The sequence below is a fragment of the Peromyscus californicus genome, unplaced genomic scaffold (genome assembly GCF_007827085.1).
Source record: "Peromyscus californicus insignis strain IS unplaced genomic scaffold, ASM782708v3 Scaffold_13__1_contigs__length_99412109, whole genome shotgun sequence".
Classification (NCBI taxonomy): Eukaryota; Metazoa; Chordata; class Mammalia; order Rodentia; family Cricetidae; genus Peromyscus; species Peromyscus californicus.
The window spans coordinates 86,895,399-86,912,946 of NW_026294424.1; the positions used below are offsets into that span (position 1 = coordinate 86,895,399).

General features: G+C 42.8%; 1 protein-coding gene across 2 annotated transcripts in view; it reads left to right on the forward strand.

Moving 5' to 3' along the window:
- Positions 1-17,548, forward strand: part of Fras1 (Fraser extracellular matrix complex subunit 1) — a 422,683-nt gene that overhangs the window by 170,664 nt on the left and 234,471 nt on the right. For both annotated transcript variants that reach the window (XM_052735413.1, XM_052735414.1), the window contains exons 4-6: positions 180-272; positions 7,900-8,059; positions 10,594-10,727. In XM_052735413.1, coding sequence (XP_052591373.1) covers positions 180-272; positions 7,900-8,059; positions 10,594-10,727 — 387 coding nt within the window. The remainder of the gene's footprint in view (positions 1-179; positions 273-7,899; positions 8,060-10,593; positions 10,728-17,548) is intronic.

Consider the following 17,548-nt stretch of genomic DNA (forward strand, 5'->3'; position numbering starts at 1 on the left):
ATTACTTTCCAAAAAAGCACCTCTTGACAGAGAATCCTTTGTGTTGGTGTATTTACTTTACCTTGTCTGTCATTGTTAACTGTGGAAACTCAGGAGGTTTAGGGAATCTCAGATACTTGGGTCTGACGAACTAGCATTTGCTGTTGTGATTTCACACTGAGCTGCTTTCACATACCCAGGGAGAAGTTCTGCAGATTGCCTCCAACCAGTGCTGCCCGAAGTGTGTACAGAGGAGTCCTGGCTCTTGCCACCACGAGGGAAAAATCCATGAGGTAAGTGTTCTGTGTTCTAAGGCTCAAGGTTCCCTTATGGGTCATTGACAGAAGAAGGCCGAATGTTAAATCTGCCTTGCTAACAGGTGGACTTTTCACTTTTTTCTTTGTGTAGTCTGACTACAGAACCAGATATAGGAGGCTCATTTGACTTTCTGTGGGTGCTGAGGGTTTTTTGTTTGTTGGCTTGTTTTGTTTTGTTTTTTTGTTTTGAACAAGATGAAAAGTGTCCTATTCATCCCATAAGCTCTACATAAATATTTGTACATTGAGTTTGTGTCTGCATAGAGAGTAGGCTGAGAATGTTGATGTTGAAGAGCTTGCAGTGTTGAATAATAACAGTACCACTCTCCTTTTGTATATTACATATGGATTTTTATTTGATAATTGTCTATAGCCCTGAGCTGGTGAGCAGGGCAGATGTGACTACTCCCATGTTAAAGTTGAAAAAAATTAAGTTGCAAATAGCTTGAACCATTTGTCAGTGTCATGTTACTTGTTAGTAAATGACATAATCTAGGTGTGAATTTGGTCTTTTGACTCATAGTTCAGGGATGGTTCCCTTAAGATACAGTTTTTCAGTCTCAGGACCATCAACCTTTGAGGCTTTGTTTTGGGGTCATCCTAGGAACTATAGGGAGTCCAGTGCCTTCCCTGGCTTCTCCCCACTAGATATGACAAGCAACCCTCACTCACGACAACTAGGGAAGTCTACAGGAATGGCCAAACTTCCCTTAGACTATTACCCTTCCCTCTCCTTCATCAAGAGCCAGAGTCCTGAGAATCTGTCTCTTTCCTCCTCAGACCCTATTTCCTAGATCCTACAGGCTTAATTGTAGATACTAAATACTAATTTAAATACAACATTGTGAGATTTATAGTAGAAATTATGAAGATAGTTCCTTTCTACTCTTGCTAAGGCTCACCCTGTTGTACCAGGCAAAGTTGAGCACAGTGAAGAGGGAGAGGCTCTTTGCTTTAATGCTCATCTTCCACCTGATACAATATGTTCCTGGAGTTAGGATCTTTGCCTATTCAAGAGAGAGCGTGGGTTAGCAGGATTTGATAAACCCACTCTCGGGTGCTATTCAGTGTATGTATCTAAAACTCAGTGCGTACAATGCTCATGTCCCCGTGGGCCAGATTATCTTACTCAGCCCACTGTCTCCTAGTAACAGTAGGAAACTTCTCTTTCCGTTCTACACAATGTCTTGCTGAAAGATACCCAAGCAGGACCCGCACTGGGAATGTCATGATCCCACCTGTCAATATGCGCTGCCTGAGCCAGTTTGTTCTGTAGGGTGGTGTCGCCTTGAACTGCCACATATGATCCCTGTGAAGTAGAGGTGTTCCAGGGCTGGCTGGTGATGGAATTAATGCCAGTTCCTCATGATGAGCATGGAGTGTTGTTCAAGTTGACTGAAATCTATGCTGGATGTTTGGCATGCAGGAGAAACAAAATACAATCAGGATCTGGGCTGGGAGAGAGAAAACTGGACACATCCAAACTTCTTGATACCAGAGATAGGCACTTAGAGATGTTAAAAGGATTTAGCAGCACCCTTGCAAGGGTTACCCTTGCAATTCAGCATGGATCATCTGATGGGCACCATCTTTTTACTTGTGTTATATTTGTACACATTATGATCTTGTCATCTTTGAGTTGTCTGAGAACACTAACAATCATTTAAATATCTTCATAGTTATCTTTGCCTGTTAAACTAACCTAGAACTTGGCACTGACCCTTCTTCAAAATAGGTACTCAGTAAAATCAAAGGGTGAAAAACCCAGGCCATCCATCATTCAATCCTTGCTCCATCCTCTTCAGCGTCCTCATTCCAGCGTTATGGTGTCGTTGTCATGGGTGACTGGGCATTTCTACGGCACAGATCTGTTGTGGGGTAGTTATAAATCCCCTGTGCCTCTTAATTTTGCCTTTCCCTCTGCCTCCCTTGCAGCTCACTTCTGCTGCAATAATGCTAAAAGCTCCAGATAGATAGGAACATGCCCATGCATGGCTTCCTATGTGTGCTTTCAAAATTCTTCCCCTCGGGAAATACTATCATTATATTTCTGGTACTTGATGTAACTGCAGAAAGAGTTGAATTTTGAGAACTGTGGTTTTGCGGGCAAATCTTTCATGTTCTACTTCTTCAAACAGACTGGAGAGTGATGCTTTTTAAAGTTGTGATAAAGTCACATTTTTGTCACAAATTACAATGATTATGATCTTTGTTTTCTCATTCTTGCCTCTCCTCCCCACTGCCCATAGCCTCTAGATTCTCTTTCAAATCCAGTATTACTGATTTTCCTGAGCAGGTTAACACACTCATCTGCGTTTTTCTGGGTCTGGCTTTGTCACCCACACTGCTAGGATTTTTCCTGGCTTTCGGTCCCCCACCCCCACCTCTCCTTCTTCCCTTTTAGCCTATTTAGGAAGCCATTTTCCGAGTGCCTTCACCTACCCCTGAACAGCAGTAAGCCTCTCTTTGGCTCACGGGTTGCATCACAGAGGACTGGTTATGGTTATGGTTCCTGGCAGCTGTAAATTAGCCTGGTGTTTTAGGACTGTGCTGTGGTGTTCCAAAGTAGAAGCTTGGACCTGGGGGAGAGATTTAGTAGAGGCTTTAGTGTAGCCTGGGTATGACAGGAAGAGAAAGCTGAAGTGATGTTGTTACCAGTGATTGTGGCTGAAGCTCAGGAAAGTTAACAGAAAGCTGAGTTCAGGGCTCCACGATAGTTACCCCTTGAGTGAAAGGCTAACCCTCAAAAACAGATGCCTCTGCCTGCAGAGGAGTCAACACCATATACAACTCTGAACTCAGCAAGCCGCCCCAAGCCTGAAGACTTTTCCTTGAGTGAGGGAAACACTGGAGCCTTTTGGCTGCCTCAGGTTGTTGAGGAGTGCTGTGGGGTGCGTTGCTGCCAGGACTGGGAACACAGTTTTCCCTGATGGGGTCCCTGTACATTCTCTTTGGCATCGATCCTGCCAACCTTGCCAACCAATCGGGGCATAAGGCTCAACTGTGTTTTTCTGAAGAGGTCCTCGAATGATTATGTTCCCCGTGTAGTTGGCTCATAAAGAGGAGGGGAAGGCACCATTTGTCCCTTTTTTCTCTTCTACGCCCATTTAATCCCAACACACGATAGCATAAGTCTAAGAAGAAAGTGCATGGAGATTCACCTCCTGTAAATCCCACTGAGTAAAAAGGGGTAAGGAGCCTGGACGCTTACATTCCGTTCCATGAGGGCAAAGGAGAGCTGAATTATGTATGTGAGAGAAGAAATGAATATTAAATTCAGCTTTGTTCTACTCAAAGTAGAGGGTATAATTATATAATGCACGGAACACTCTCGGATATTTAGTATTCTGAATTTATAACCTTATGAAAGGAACAAATTATGTGAAGAAAAAAAAATTTTTTTTTGTTCTGTCAGCGAGCCAGGCAGATACTTTATGACCATATCTGTTCTTTGGGCTTCTGTCAACACTCACTAACTGGTTAGTTGACTACACAGAAGAATACATTCAAGATGGTGTCTGTAGGATTTGCTTTTTCCAAGTGTCAAAAATCTCATGCTTTCAGAGGGTATTAATGAGGGTAAGAGGGCACAGCAAAAGTTGGTTCTTGTGGGAGCCTTGCTTGATGCGTCTGTTACTCCTTGATTTTATAGAGCTCCCCTTGCTGCCAGAGTGTTTATTAAAAATAATGCATTTGTAAATGGGTATGGAGAACCCTGTGAAATTATTTATATAGATATAAATAACATTTGGCATGTGCTGGACCCCTTGATCTCTAGGCTGAATGCTTTGCATACGTTATCAGTCCTCACACACTCAGGGGAAGGACGAGACACTCATTCAGGGATAGAGGCAAAGACAAAGATGGAGGAGGACATGTTTGCCTCATCCTCCCTGGAGATGAGGGAGTAATTCTCTTCCCTTGCCCTGTGCACTTTGGGTCACCCTCAGGAGCCAGCTGCATGGCTTTGACTTGAAACAATGGAATCTCCCTCCTGAATGATCTTTGGTATTCCTGTAATTCTCAAGTTTTTGTGAAGGGAGAAAGAAGCTCCTGCTTCATGTCTTGTCTCCTGAATTAGATGATAGATTCACATGATCACAGAACCCGGAGGTACTGAAGAGATTTACTAACACAGCAGCCCTTTCATTTTACAAATGAGAAACCTTGGTGATTGACAGGCTGTTATTACAGTTAATGTCTGTGGTCTGTGTCTGAAAGGTGGTATGATTATAGCTGTTTTAGAAACAACTCGTGAACTTTTTTTTTTTAGTAACAAAAAGCAGGGTCTTGTTTTAGTGCACTGAAATGTCTAGACACTTAGAAATATGACCTTTTGTCTATGGCCATATGATGACCCTGTGTGTGCCCAAGCTCATCTAATGTCAGAAAGAAAGCAAGGCAGACTTGGTTAGTGGTGGCATGGGAGCAGTAGCTCGCTTTTAATGAAATGGAACTGCTCACTTCGGGTTGTTTTATATATCCTTTAATTGGACTTAGAGTAGGTGATTCATTAGCTATTTTAAATAGTAATTTGCTTTGTTGTGACAAAAGTTATAGTATTCTATTGGAAAATAGAAAAATACTCAAGCAAGAATAAAATCCCTAAGTTACTCCAGTGTTCGGAAACCAGTGTTCTCAGTCTCTGGACTGTTGCTTTGTGTTGCTGGAAGAGGAGATGGCAGACGAGGCAGGTAAGCAGGTATGCAGGTTAGTGGGTAGAGAGATAATACACAGATGTGTTCTCACCCAGCTGGGAACTATACGGAATGCCCGGTTTATGTCCTGCCTTTTAGATGATAATGCTATAAGTAAGTATCCATCGTACTCTTGGAGAACATTATTCTCTGTTAGTGGCCCTTTGGATAGCTTTTCAGTTTTCACTAAAAGGTTTCCACTTCACTATAGAGAACAAGGTGGAATCTTTAAACTGGAACCTTTGGGCATGTCATTGATCATTTTTTTTTTTTTTGGATAACTTTTTAAAAGTTAAATTATCAGGAAAAAAAGCATCTTTAAAAAACAAAACAAAACAATACCAACCAAACAACCAAGCAAAAACAAACAAGATAAACAAACAAAAGCCAAGGAAAGCCATAAGCTCGTAGTAGAAAGGGTGGGGGAGAACTAAACGTCTTCTTTCATTTTTAGAATGTTTAAAATGCTTAGCTATCAAGCAAACTTTGACTATATCCAGGTGTTGAGTGTGGCAATTTGATGTGCATATACACTGTGAAGTGATGTCACAGCCAAGTTAATTAGAATAGCCATCACCACCCATGCTGCACATTAGATCCTGGAACCATCTTCCCTCACAAGTGAAAGGGTACATCATTTACGCAGTATTTACACATTACTGTTCTGCTGTATCCAATGAGAGCCCCTTCTGCATGCCCACATGAGCTCTAGCTTCCTCCTCAATGTGGTGCCTTCTGAAGCTCTCTAAGCTCTTCATGAAGGACACACTGTTGCATCATCTCATTTTTACAGACAAGGAAGCAAGATTGACGTAACTCCATTCCTAAGATAAAAGGGCTGCTGAGAGACCTAAAAGACCTACTGCTGAAAGTGCTTGGCTTAAGCCACAGCGTGTGTATGTGTGTGTGTGTGTGTGTGTGTGTGTGTGTGTGTGTGTGTAACTGCCCTCTTGCATTCCCTGGAAGTCTGTCTGGAGGAGAGTGTAGTGTGATAGTGAGCTGAGTCCCAGATCCCTGGATTACAATGGCTACCTGATACTGTGGTTGTTGCAGTAATAACCCAGCGTCTTCCTAATTCTGTAACATTAGACTTGGCCTGCTTGCAGAGTGAAGGAGTACTGACTTGTTCGGGTAAGATAAGGCTCCTTTGTGTTGGGATGGAAAACTATCTTGGATGCCAGTGTGAAAAAGCAAGAGAATTGCTTTTACAAATTCTAGGTGTAATCCCTAGGTTGTTTCGGTGACAGAATGCCTAGAATGTGTGATCCTTTGACAAAAATCCATATATGATGTGTGTTGAAGCACACCCATCACAGCCAGCTTTAAAAGAGGCAAACTGGAACAGGTTCCAGTATTTAGGAAACTATTCATCAAACTAAGTTTACTACATATCTTGGGAAGTGCACCATTGGTCCATCCCGCAATGGAGACCGGATGCTGGGGCAGTGTTTTCCCAATCAGGCAGCACACACATCGGTGTTGACATGCTGGCTCATTTGGCATCACATCTGAGAATGAATAATTTAAATACTTTGGGTACCGGCTAAATTCTATAACTGCTCAAAACCTGGAGAATGTGATATCCAAGCATAAAGTAGCTTAGAAACATTCTGTATATGCAGATGGATACCCTCACTGGGATAAATCTTTTGCTCTATAGTTTGTGGGGAAATTGCATAGAATAGGGGCCTCCTTTTGGCCCCTCTACATACTTCCTAGGAACGTGAGATGTGTGTGTGTGTGTGTGTGTGTGTGTGTGTGTGTGTGTGTGTGTGTGTGTTTGTACCAGTATGTAGACAAAGAGAAGAGAGAGAATATAAGTGTGAATATGAATGAGATTACGTGGACTAATCAGGATTGAAAGCCAAAGAAGGAAGCAGATTAGAGTGAGGTTTATTGACAGTGATAGAATTTGGGGGCCAGGAGTGTAGCTCAGTAGTCGTTGAATGTGTGCCTAGCATTTGAAAGATCAGTTCAGTCTCCAGCATCTCCCAAATTAAAGAATATCTTGATAGATTAGGTGTGGTGGCACACACCCATGTCCCTTGCTTCTTGGGAGGCTGAGGCAAGATTACTTACCCCAAGGAGTTTAGGCCAACATAAACAGCATTGCGAGCATTTGTCTCAAAATAGATGATAGAGCTACCATGAAAACCCCCCAAAATACGTTTGTATACATTTTACTTTGGGATTCATAATGTCTTCAAATGATGGGTGTGATGGTATTAACTGTCAACTCGACAATCTAGAATTAGCTAAGAGGCAGGTATCTGGGCATGTTTGTAGATTATCACCTTGATTGCACTAATGGAGGTGGGAAGACTCACCTGTTGTGAGTGACACCGTTCCCTGGGTGGGATTCTGGATGCACAGGTGGAGAAGGCCAAGCAGAGGCCTGCATTCATCTCTGTGCTCCCCGATGACACCATTCCCTGGATGGGATTCTGGATGCATAGGTGTAGAATGGCCGAGCAGAGGCCTGCATTCATCTCTGTGCTCCCCAGTGATGCAGTTGATGTAACTGAGTGCTTCAAACTCCTGCCATTGTACTTCCTTGCTGCGAAACTGAACCTTGACCTGAACCAGAATAAACCCTCGCTTCCTCAAGTTGCTTTGGTCAGATTATTTTATCGCAGCAACAGGACAAGGAACTAAAACAACAAACGGGATTGGAGTCGTCTTTTTTTTTCTCCATCTTTCTGAAATTTTCAAATACAAACATCTTGGAGGGAAGAGAAATAAAAGTCATCTTTAAATTAGTCTCCAGTAGAGAACCCTGCAACGTCTACTCAACCTTGCCAGTTCAGTCCTTACCCGTCTTTCCCGTGCTGTTCAAGGTTTATGTCTGTCTGGTTGGCAGACGTCTGGGGTCTGTAGCTAACCTTCTTTTTCCACTTGACTTACAGCATGGCACAGAATGGGCCTCGGGCCCGTGCACCGTGTGCTCTTGCACTCACGGAGAGGTGAGATGCTCGCGCCAACCATGCTCCCCATTACCCTGTGGACCGAAGGAGCTGGAATTCCTCGCTGAAGGAGGCTGCTGCCCCATCTGTGTGGGAGCAGGGAGTGAGTATGAGCTGGTGGGCAGGGACTCTCTCTGCCTTCGAGGTTACAGAGGACACCTCCACTCTTGTCTTTCTTGTTCGGTGTGGCTCAAAGATTCTGAACACCCTTCCTGTTTGAGCCAAGGTGGTATGGCCTTGAACTTGTTAGTGATGCCCCGGAGAGTGGGATTGGCCCAGATCTTTAGGCTGCATTCCAAATGTGGAATTCTACTGGTCTCTTATTTTCGTATTTTACCTTGGCCAGCTGCATCCCTCCATACTTCTTCCTCTGAGAGAGAAAGGAGCAGGAAAACAGTCCTTTGATTGGACTTTATGAGGCCCAGGTCACTCCTTCTCTCTTGATAGACAGAAGGACCAGATCTCTTCTCTGTGTAGTATTGCTGCTGCTGATTCTGTCAGCTGGTCTGTGATGTACTATCTTTCTCTAAGACGAGCACAAAGTGGGGGAGGGACTCCCTTCATTTGTGTTTCCTACAACCTCCCGGACAGATTACTCCTGCTATAAACTAAGGCACCCTGCTTTCTCTGAGCAAGCCAAGGACATGCTTGCAGAACTGTCCATTGAACCCAGGCTTCCTCCGTGTATCCTTCTCGTTACATTTTAGAGATGCATGCCCTGTTGCACTTTCATAGCTGTTTGTGTGGACTTTATTATCAGTAGGCGTTATCATCAGTCCATCATGCTCTCTGCTGACACGTAATGATTAGAAAGCTTCTTCTGTTCAGTGTAGGTTGAAAGCCATGCTTGATTCTTGTCCTTTCCCTTTCAAAAAAAAAAAAAAAATCCCCCTGGTTTCTTTCCAGTCCCTAGTTGGTCTACCTCCGAAGGCCTTTGTTATAGAGAACCATACCAGAGATTTAAAATTATGCCCAGGAAATCATGGCAGGAGAATGTTTGCCTTGTGCATTTCAGAACTCACCCACCAGCTGATATGAGCGGTGTCAGCGGCTTTGAACAAAATAACCCTGAATGTGGAAATACATGAGCAGCTGAGTGGGGGTAGCACGGGGAATGTGCCGCTTCGGTTCCTGGGGTTCATTCTTACACCTTAGGAGCATTTCTCATTGGTTCTCTGTGAGAAAGACATATTAAAGGCATTTTGCCTCAAGAGACCGGAGCATCATCTAGGAGCAGCTACCTAATGGGTGGAAATGCAACATTTCCTGTTCAGAGAGGAAAAGAGGCTCTTACTTTGCCTCTGCGGTCTCTCTGTATGTGAAAAATCTGTGTTTTCTATCTGCTCCCGTGGATCTGTGAATACTCCAAGGGTAAGAGACTTGATGCTCCTCCACTCCCAGGCACCCTGGCACATGGTGCATAGAACATATGAACAAATACACCCCCTTGGAACCAAGTTTCCTGACTAGGTGTAGTTGGAATTTTCTTTGGGCCGCTAACCAGCTCCCAAATAAAGACAGGGAGACTTATTATTAGTTATGAATGCTTGCTTTAGCTTAAGCTTGTCCCACTAACTCTTTAAACTTAATTTAACCTGTTTTTGTTCATCTACATTTTGCCCTGGGGCTTTTGACTTTTCTTTCATTCTGTCTGTTCTACTTGCCTGCTTCCTCTGTGTCTGGCTGCCTGGCCCCTGGCATCTCCCTGGCATCTTTTGTCTTTCTTGCCGGAGCCTAAATTCCTCCTCCTACTTACTCTCCCTGCCAGGAAGTCTGCCTATACCTCCTCTCTCAATATTAAACCCTCAGCTTTTTATTAGACCAATCAGGTGCCTTAGGCAGGCAAGGTAAAACAGGACACATTTTTACATAGTTAAACAAATATTCCACAACAGACTGGGAAGCAGGCAGCTGAGAGCTGGGAAGCAAGCAGGAGATGAGACCATGCATGAACTGAGGCTCCATACCCCACTGGATTTCACTAACTGTATAGATTCAGAGATGGCAAAGTAGCAATTACGGAGCATGAAACGCAAGAATGTCCCCACTCTTTACCACCTTGTTGCAGGACATTTGATCACACTATGAACCCCGAGATTATATTATTTACTGGAAAAACATATTTCTAGTTGTGGTGTGCGACAGTCCTTCCCCACACACCTTTAATCCAAGAGCTTTCTGCTTGAATATTGTAAACAGGATTTAGTAAAGTCAGCCATAGGTCAAGAGAGAGCAAGCAACCAGTTGACCAGAAGTGAGCATAGGATTACTAAGAAAAAACCATAGAGAGTAAGAGGGAGTCAGGAGGATGGATAGAGAGGTGCACAGGAAGTAGAAGGGAGGGACATTGAGTTGGGGAGTTTGGTTTGAGACAGTGTAGGAGAAGGAGGTTTCTGGGACATCAGCAGAGGAGAAAGGAAGGCCAACTGGGTGCTTTCTCTGCCTCTCTGAGCTAGCAGGCTTTCACCCCAGCATCTGTCTCCAGGGTCTTTATTGATAAAATCAAATGACTGATATTTTGTCATAAACACCACTACCATACAGGGCCCATAGCCCTGGGCCCAGTCCACACATGCAGTCAGCTCTGAGACCAGCACCCGAAATCCTCACCCTAACCCTATGCCTTTGTCCTTCCAGAGCCCTGTTCCTATGATGGACACGTGTACCAGGATGGAGAAGACTGGCGACTGGGCCACTGTGCCAAGTGTGTGTGCAGAAATGGGCTCACCCAGTGCTTCACGGCTCAGTGTCAGCCTCTGTTTTGTTACCAGGTAAGGAGGGACTCTCAGAATGGACCTTTCCCGGGGAGCTAACTGCAGAAGAGTTAGAAGGGTTTTTGTTTGTTTGGTTTGTTTTTTTGAGATACTGTTAGGCACCCACCCAAGGAAGCAGTAGAACCCAGAAATCAGGGCTGTTTCATTTTCCTTACACTTTTGAAGACAACCTCAAGGATGATTTTTTTTTTTTTTTTTTTTTTTTTTTTGCCCTTTTAGAATCTACGGCTAGGTCTAATTACCAGCCATTTAGGCAAATTGTTACATAATGAAATTGAGCCTTAGGGCTACACATAAGGAAGCCTCCAGCTTGAAATGCAGATGTTCCAAAAAAAGTCAGGCTGAACATCTGGAAAGCCCGATAAAAAGATGGGGTTTCTTACTTTTCTCCCATGTATAGGTGTAGTTTACTTTTTAAAGACATAGACGTGTCTTTGAACATGATTATCCAGATGTACACAATTTAATTCTTATAGGATAATGATTCAAGTTCCCCAAGTGTTTTCCCAGGGGGTGTTCAAGATAGTGGGACCATCTTCATTTAAAGCTGATCCAATTTTCCAAACATTGGGCTATTCACACAAATCTAGAGGAGAGAATCCATTGTAAATATGTGCGGTATAGGCAGTGTTTTGTAGTTTTCTCCTCTTCCTGACGCTCCTGAGGATGTGCCGTGAAAGTTGACAGTTAACTGAGAGGAGTTTTCCCTCCAGTGGAAAAATAGTTCATTTTTTGATCCAAGAAAAAGCTGGAAACTGAGATTTAGTTGCTACAGAGTAGCACTTTGTGTCCAATAAAACAAAATCAGTAACGTGGCATATTGTGACAATTGGGCAATATTTTTAAAGACAGACGGAAGGCAATTAGACTAAAATGAAATGCTAAATGCCAAATCAAGGGAAATGTATCTAATTGAAAGACTGGATTCTGTTATCCACACAATGTCAGCTTCTATGCTCCTGCCTCAGCTTTCACCTCATCAAGTCTTGTCCTAGCTTCAGATCTCAAGTGAGTGCCTGGGTAGAACTGCATGGGACCTTGCTTCACTGCTCTCATGTCGGGCAGGGCTGTCACGTTGATGAGGGCATGCTAACATGTGTAGGAGTTTATTCTTCCTGTATAGTGAGGGCAGTTTGGCGGTTTGCTACCCTTACAATAAAGGAGAGGGGGAGAAATGGAGGCCTGTTGAGAACCTTCTGCTTTAAAATGTAAAATAACCACACACTGCGTACAAGAGCCAGACACTGGGATAATTGAAGGTACTTTTTCTCATGTTGAAAGGAGAAGTCTATACTCTTTCTTCATTCATAATATTCACTATTCACTCATTGTTTACACCAATGTATGTAATCAATACGGAACAGACTAATTGATATATAAGTGATCTCATTCACTTGTATTCTTGTCATTTTTACCATCTATCTATCTATCCATCTATCTATCTATCTATCTCTCTCTCTCTCTCTCTCTCTCTCTCTCTCTCTCTCTCTCTGTCTCTCTGTCTGTCTGTCTATCTATCTATCATCTATCTATCGATCTATCAATCAATCTATCATTTATCATCTATCTATCTATCTATCTATCTATCTATCTATCTATTGATCGATCTATCAATCTATCATTTATCATCTATCTATCATTTATCATCTGTCTATCATCTATCTATCTAGCTACCTATCATCTATCTATCTATCTATCTACTTATCTATCTATCTACTTATCTATCTAGATAGCTCATAGATCACTTAGAACCACTTACTGATTTACACTCTCTGTGAAATATTAACTACTGCAATGACATAGAGGAGGAGTCCCACGGAATTAGTGCCGTTGATGGAACACCTAATCCCCCCAGTGCCCTCACAGCTGCCAACACCACCACCAACGACCACAACACCACCGCTTTTCAGGTGTTCAGTGTGTGCCGGTTCTTTACTTCAAGGGCTTTGTAATTCTTACAACAGCCCCATGAAGTAGGAACAGTTATCACCCTCTACACTTCGTATCCAAGGAAACAGGCCTGGGGAGGGTGAGTGGCTTACCCTAGGTACGACGACCAGCACTTGTCTCAAGCAGTTCTGTAGCACTGCCTCAAAAGATCACTCCCGACACGTATTTAGTATAACGATCCCAGTAGCAAAAGCTGCTGACGTAACCAAGTGTGGTAGGGGGTGTCTTAAATGCATTTGTTCATTAAGTGTAAGAAAAAAAAAATGCAAGTTTGACACCGGAAACACGTTTTCCAAAGCTGAGCTCTGGAACATTCTAACCCTTCTTAAGGATTTCCATGACTTACGAGGTTCACTTGTTCATTTGTTTGCTTTTGTTTTAATTGTAACAGGAGCTTTTTCACTAATTAAGGAAAGCTTGGGAAGAGCAGAAAGCAGAACAAAAATAATCCCTGATGCTGGATTTCTTTCTTTGGCAACTTACCCCAGTCCTGATAGACAGTCGAGATTCTTGCTTATTTGGATGCTTATCATCACAATCTAAAAGTTGGTGATTATCCATAGCAAAAGGAGAAGTTGCTGTTCTTTGTGATCAAATTAGGAGGTATTCCCTTGATGAAATAATGAATTCAAACGGAATTACTGCTCTCACCTTCTGTCCAGATACCCTGTCAACTGAACCATGACCCTGTTACCTTTATCATCACTCACGAAAATGATCTTTGCAGTCTGATGAGACTTGTTCCTGCTGATATTTAGTTAGTTAAGGTGCTGCAGAGGATCTATCTATGCCAGGGCCTCAAGGATCCGAGGCAAGTGCTCCATCACTGAGCCACATCCTCAGCCCACTAGCAGGGATGCTTTAGTATACCACAGATTTCTCACACTATTGATTAATCTAAGCCATTTGAACTTTATCTTTGGATATTTTTTTCAAGAGAGATTATTTGTATGTCCTCTGAGTTTCACATACTTGAGAATTATTTTCTTGCTTACGATATACATAAAAGTCAATTTGGCGTCTGAACTTAGAGGCCTGCAGACCCATTTCCACTGAATTTTGGGTCCCAACATCACCAAGAAGCTGAAGGCCTGTCTTTTCTCTGGCTTTGGCTCTTGTTACAAAGCAGACAACCCTTTCCCTATGCTCAGCCTTTATTCAAAGTGCCGGTAACTACCTTCTGGTCTCATGTTTGGGACTCGGTATGAGAAGAGTTTTGGGGAGGCATCCCGTACTTCAGTACCCTTCTCCCCTTCCCCAAGGACCAAGACATTTTTATTTTTTTAGTTCTCTTGGAAGGTGCCTCACTTCTATTCTGTAATTTACAGCTGGTATTGCCATGATGTATTCATGTAGGATGTTTTTAAACCTGTATAATTCAAAAATTCAAACATCTTCCAGGACATTTCTAGGTGAAATACTGTTTGGAAAAACCCATTCCCCATGTATGAGAGCTGTCTGCCAAAGTTACAAAGCACTGGGCAACTGAAAATAGGGAGACAGGTTCATGATCATACAAAGTGGAGTTCGCTGAGGACTGATAGACAGAATGCATCTTGGATGTTAGCAAGATGGGTGGATTCCTACATGCTGAGGCTGGAGGAAGTCATTCACTTGTGAACCCAAATGTATGTGGGCCATACCAGAATGTGTGTAGCCTTTCTGACAGCCTAGCAGTGTATCAAACATCAGTGGTCAGCACACATACTTGGCAGTTTGGAGATGCTCTCTGATGGGGTTTGAGATGCATACCAGGTTCACCTGGTGAACAGGCTGGTGGGAATAATCAATAGGGCTATGACAACTATCAGTCTGAAACATTCCGTGTAGCTTTTCTTATATCTTGCCTTCTGTATAGAGCCCATTTCTTACTGTGTTCCAGTGTCTTGAATTTTTTTCCAGTTTGGTTTTAGGGAAGCACTTCTGTTCCAATTTTTATTTCTCTGGAAATATCTGTGACTTTTATGTTGCTCCACTCCTTATCAGTCATTTTCTCATTTGTCACTTGGTCTCTTTCTTTGGCTTGGAGGAGAGCTGCTTACATTTAAAGTCACTGTTTCCAGAACTGAAGATGCAGAGATGGGAGAAGAACATAGGCAAAGGCCTCGTTTGTTGTCTCGTTTACTCCTTGGAGATTACACTGTCTGTCTTCTTACCCAGGGCCCCACCATCCGCGCTCTTCATCAGACCTACCGAAAGAGGCTGGCCTAGTTCAGGCACAGAGGTCATTCTTAGTATACACAAAGCCCTAGGCTCAATTCCCAGCACAAGAAAAAAATAAATGGAAGAAAAGACACAAAGAGGAAAGAGAAATGATGGAAGTTTGTTTCATTGGGTCTTTACCTCTTTATGATAATTGCTTCCTGAGTCAATTAACACTTAATACATTTTCATGGTTCTCCCTTGATCGTCTTAGAGAGTGCTCAGCTCTTAATAAACAGCTTTGGGGGCAAAGTGAATAGAAGGTATTTCCTTTTCTTCTCATTCATTCTTTGGAGTTTTCTCTCCACATCCTTTCTTCGTTCTTGATCAAGAGAAATCTGTCCTTATTCCCTGCCTGAAATGCACACTGATAGTGGCCTTTCTTCCACCCTGTCCCGTGGATGTGTGGCCAGGTGCTCAGGGCTGGGATCTGCTTTCACTTGCTGTAGCTGTACCATGTTGAGATAAGATCTTCCCCTTTCCGCTGCCTGGTCCACTCACCTCTGAACACAAGAAACAAACCATCACCTCCGGTGTGCACTGCCGTCCCAAGGACCCACCCAGGATCTTAATCACTTTCTGTGATCCCTTAACACCCCACCCTATTTTGTCATGTCGTTGATGTTATGGAGTCTGCCTAGATGCAGAAAGAAAGCTATGAAAGGCTAGGAGTCCAGGGCTGGCCCTCTGCCTGCCTCACTTAGCAGCCTGTGAGGATGGAGCCCTGATCCAACAGGCTGAGCTTGGGAGCGGGTGATGACTCATTTGTACTTCTCCTTACGCAGTGAGAGAAGGCCACACAGTGGCTTATAGTCAGTGGACTTCCTGGCAACAATGGGAAGATGACTGTCAGTTCTCCTTTATTTGTGGTGGCATCTCTTTGATATCCTCCAATGGACTGTGATAGAAAGGTGTTTCATCAAGTCTCTCAGACGTGATGCACTGTAGACTTCATTATCATAAGAGTCTTTATTTAAGGGCAACCATAATTCAATAGAGCCTTCCTGGTAACTCTGCCTTCCCATGTATAATCACATTCACCATATTTTATAGTACTGAATCTTTGCAATTATGGGGGATATCATATTATCCAGGGCATACATCCTTCTGCAAAGGGCAAGATTGAGTAGTTTCAGCTTTGTGTGCAATACAGTTAAAATAACTACTCAGTTCTGCTATTGTAGCATAAAGATGATAGAAAATATATAAGTATGTGGGTGTGTGGTGATAATCCAATAAACCTTCAATTATAAAAATAAGTGGTAAGATGGACATGATTCACAGTCTGTAGTTTACTTGTCCAAGTTAGACCATGTATTTGAAAAGAGTATCTGAAAGCCAGAAAAGTATAAATGGTAAGATCTTTGTATGGTTATGTTTATCACTTGTTGGTTAAGAAAGACTGACAGAGGGGCTGGGGAGATGGCTTAGTGGTTAGAGCAATTGCTGCTTTTGCAGAGGACTTGAGTTTGGTTCTTAGTACCTGTGTTGCTCCTGTTCCAGAGGATGCTTAGCTCAATTCTGGCCTCTGTGGATAACCACACACACATGTGATATACACATGAATAATAAATATTAAAAAAAAGACTTAACACTGAGTCTGCCTGTTCAGGACAGAGAATGAGTAAGGCTTAGTTTATTTCTTTACTGCAGTGAAGTTACTGAATTGTGTGACTGAATATATGCCACTACTTTACTTAACCAAAATTCCCTTGAAGAACTCTGAAGTCAAGACATGCTCAGCTTTCTCATTGCCTATCCGGTTTTCACACATTCTGTTGGACATCAATGGTCATAATACTTTACGTGTAGAATAATAAGATATCTCCACAAAGAAAACAGCTGCTGTTGTAATTCCAGTGGTTTAAGCATTTGCAACCAACCAATCAGGCAGTGATGCAGAAACTTGAATGGCAATGTGTGACCATGCTAAGTGATTATGGAGGTGTATTACTGGTACTTTTGATGAGAAATTGGCATCGTAGGGCCCCTGTCCCTTCTGTCTCAGGTATGCTGTCCTTCTTGTTCTTCCAGAAGACATATCAGAGTCACTATGGTAGTAAAGTCTTTTCTTCAGATAAGACAAAGTGGAGGGACTGATCTGGAAGGTTCTATCTTTTGTGTAGTCTATCACTTCTTACTCATGACAACTTAGTTTGTTCTCATTCCTTTTCCCTTTTAATCGATCCTCCCTCCTGATACTGAAGAAGGCTGTGGGGGTGGTGGGAAGCTGACTCTGTGTCAGTTAGGAGGATGCTGTTGCTGTGACAACAGGGATAAGCACCTGACTTTTCTGGGACAGTGGTTGTAGTAGTAGAGGTGGGGATGGAGAGAAAGGGCCATTGGGGATGTTTCTTCAGGCGTAGGATCTCTGTCACGTTTCTCTACACTGTATTCTTAGATTTTTAAAGGATTATTGACTCTTGCTGTGTTAAGGACATCCCCAACACACCTCTATAAACATAAGGATTCTCCACTAATGCACCTATATAAAAATATGGATTAATAACAAGATGCAGAAGAATAGTGAAACATCTGATCAAGGAAGGGGATACCTTTGCCTTCAAGTTTAGATGTGAGTCAGGAGAAGTACATATATTCTTAAGTGTTAATATAGTTGGGGCTCTGAAGTGTTATTTCAACCATTTATGAGCGGTCAGCCATAT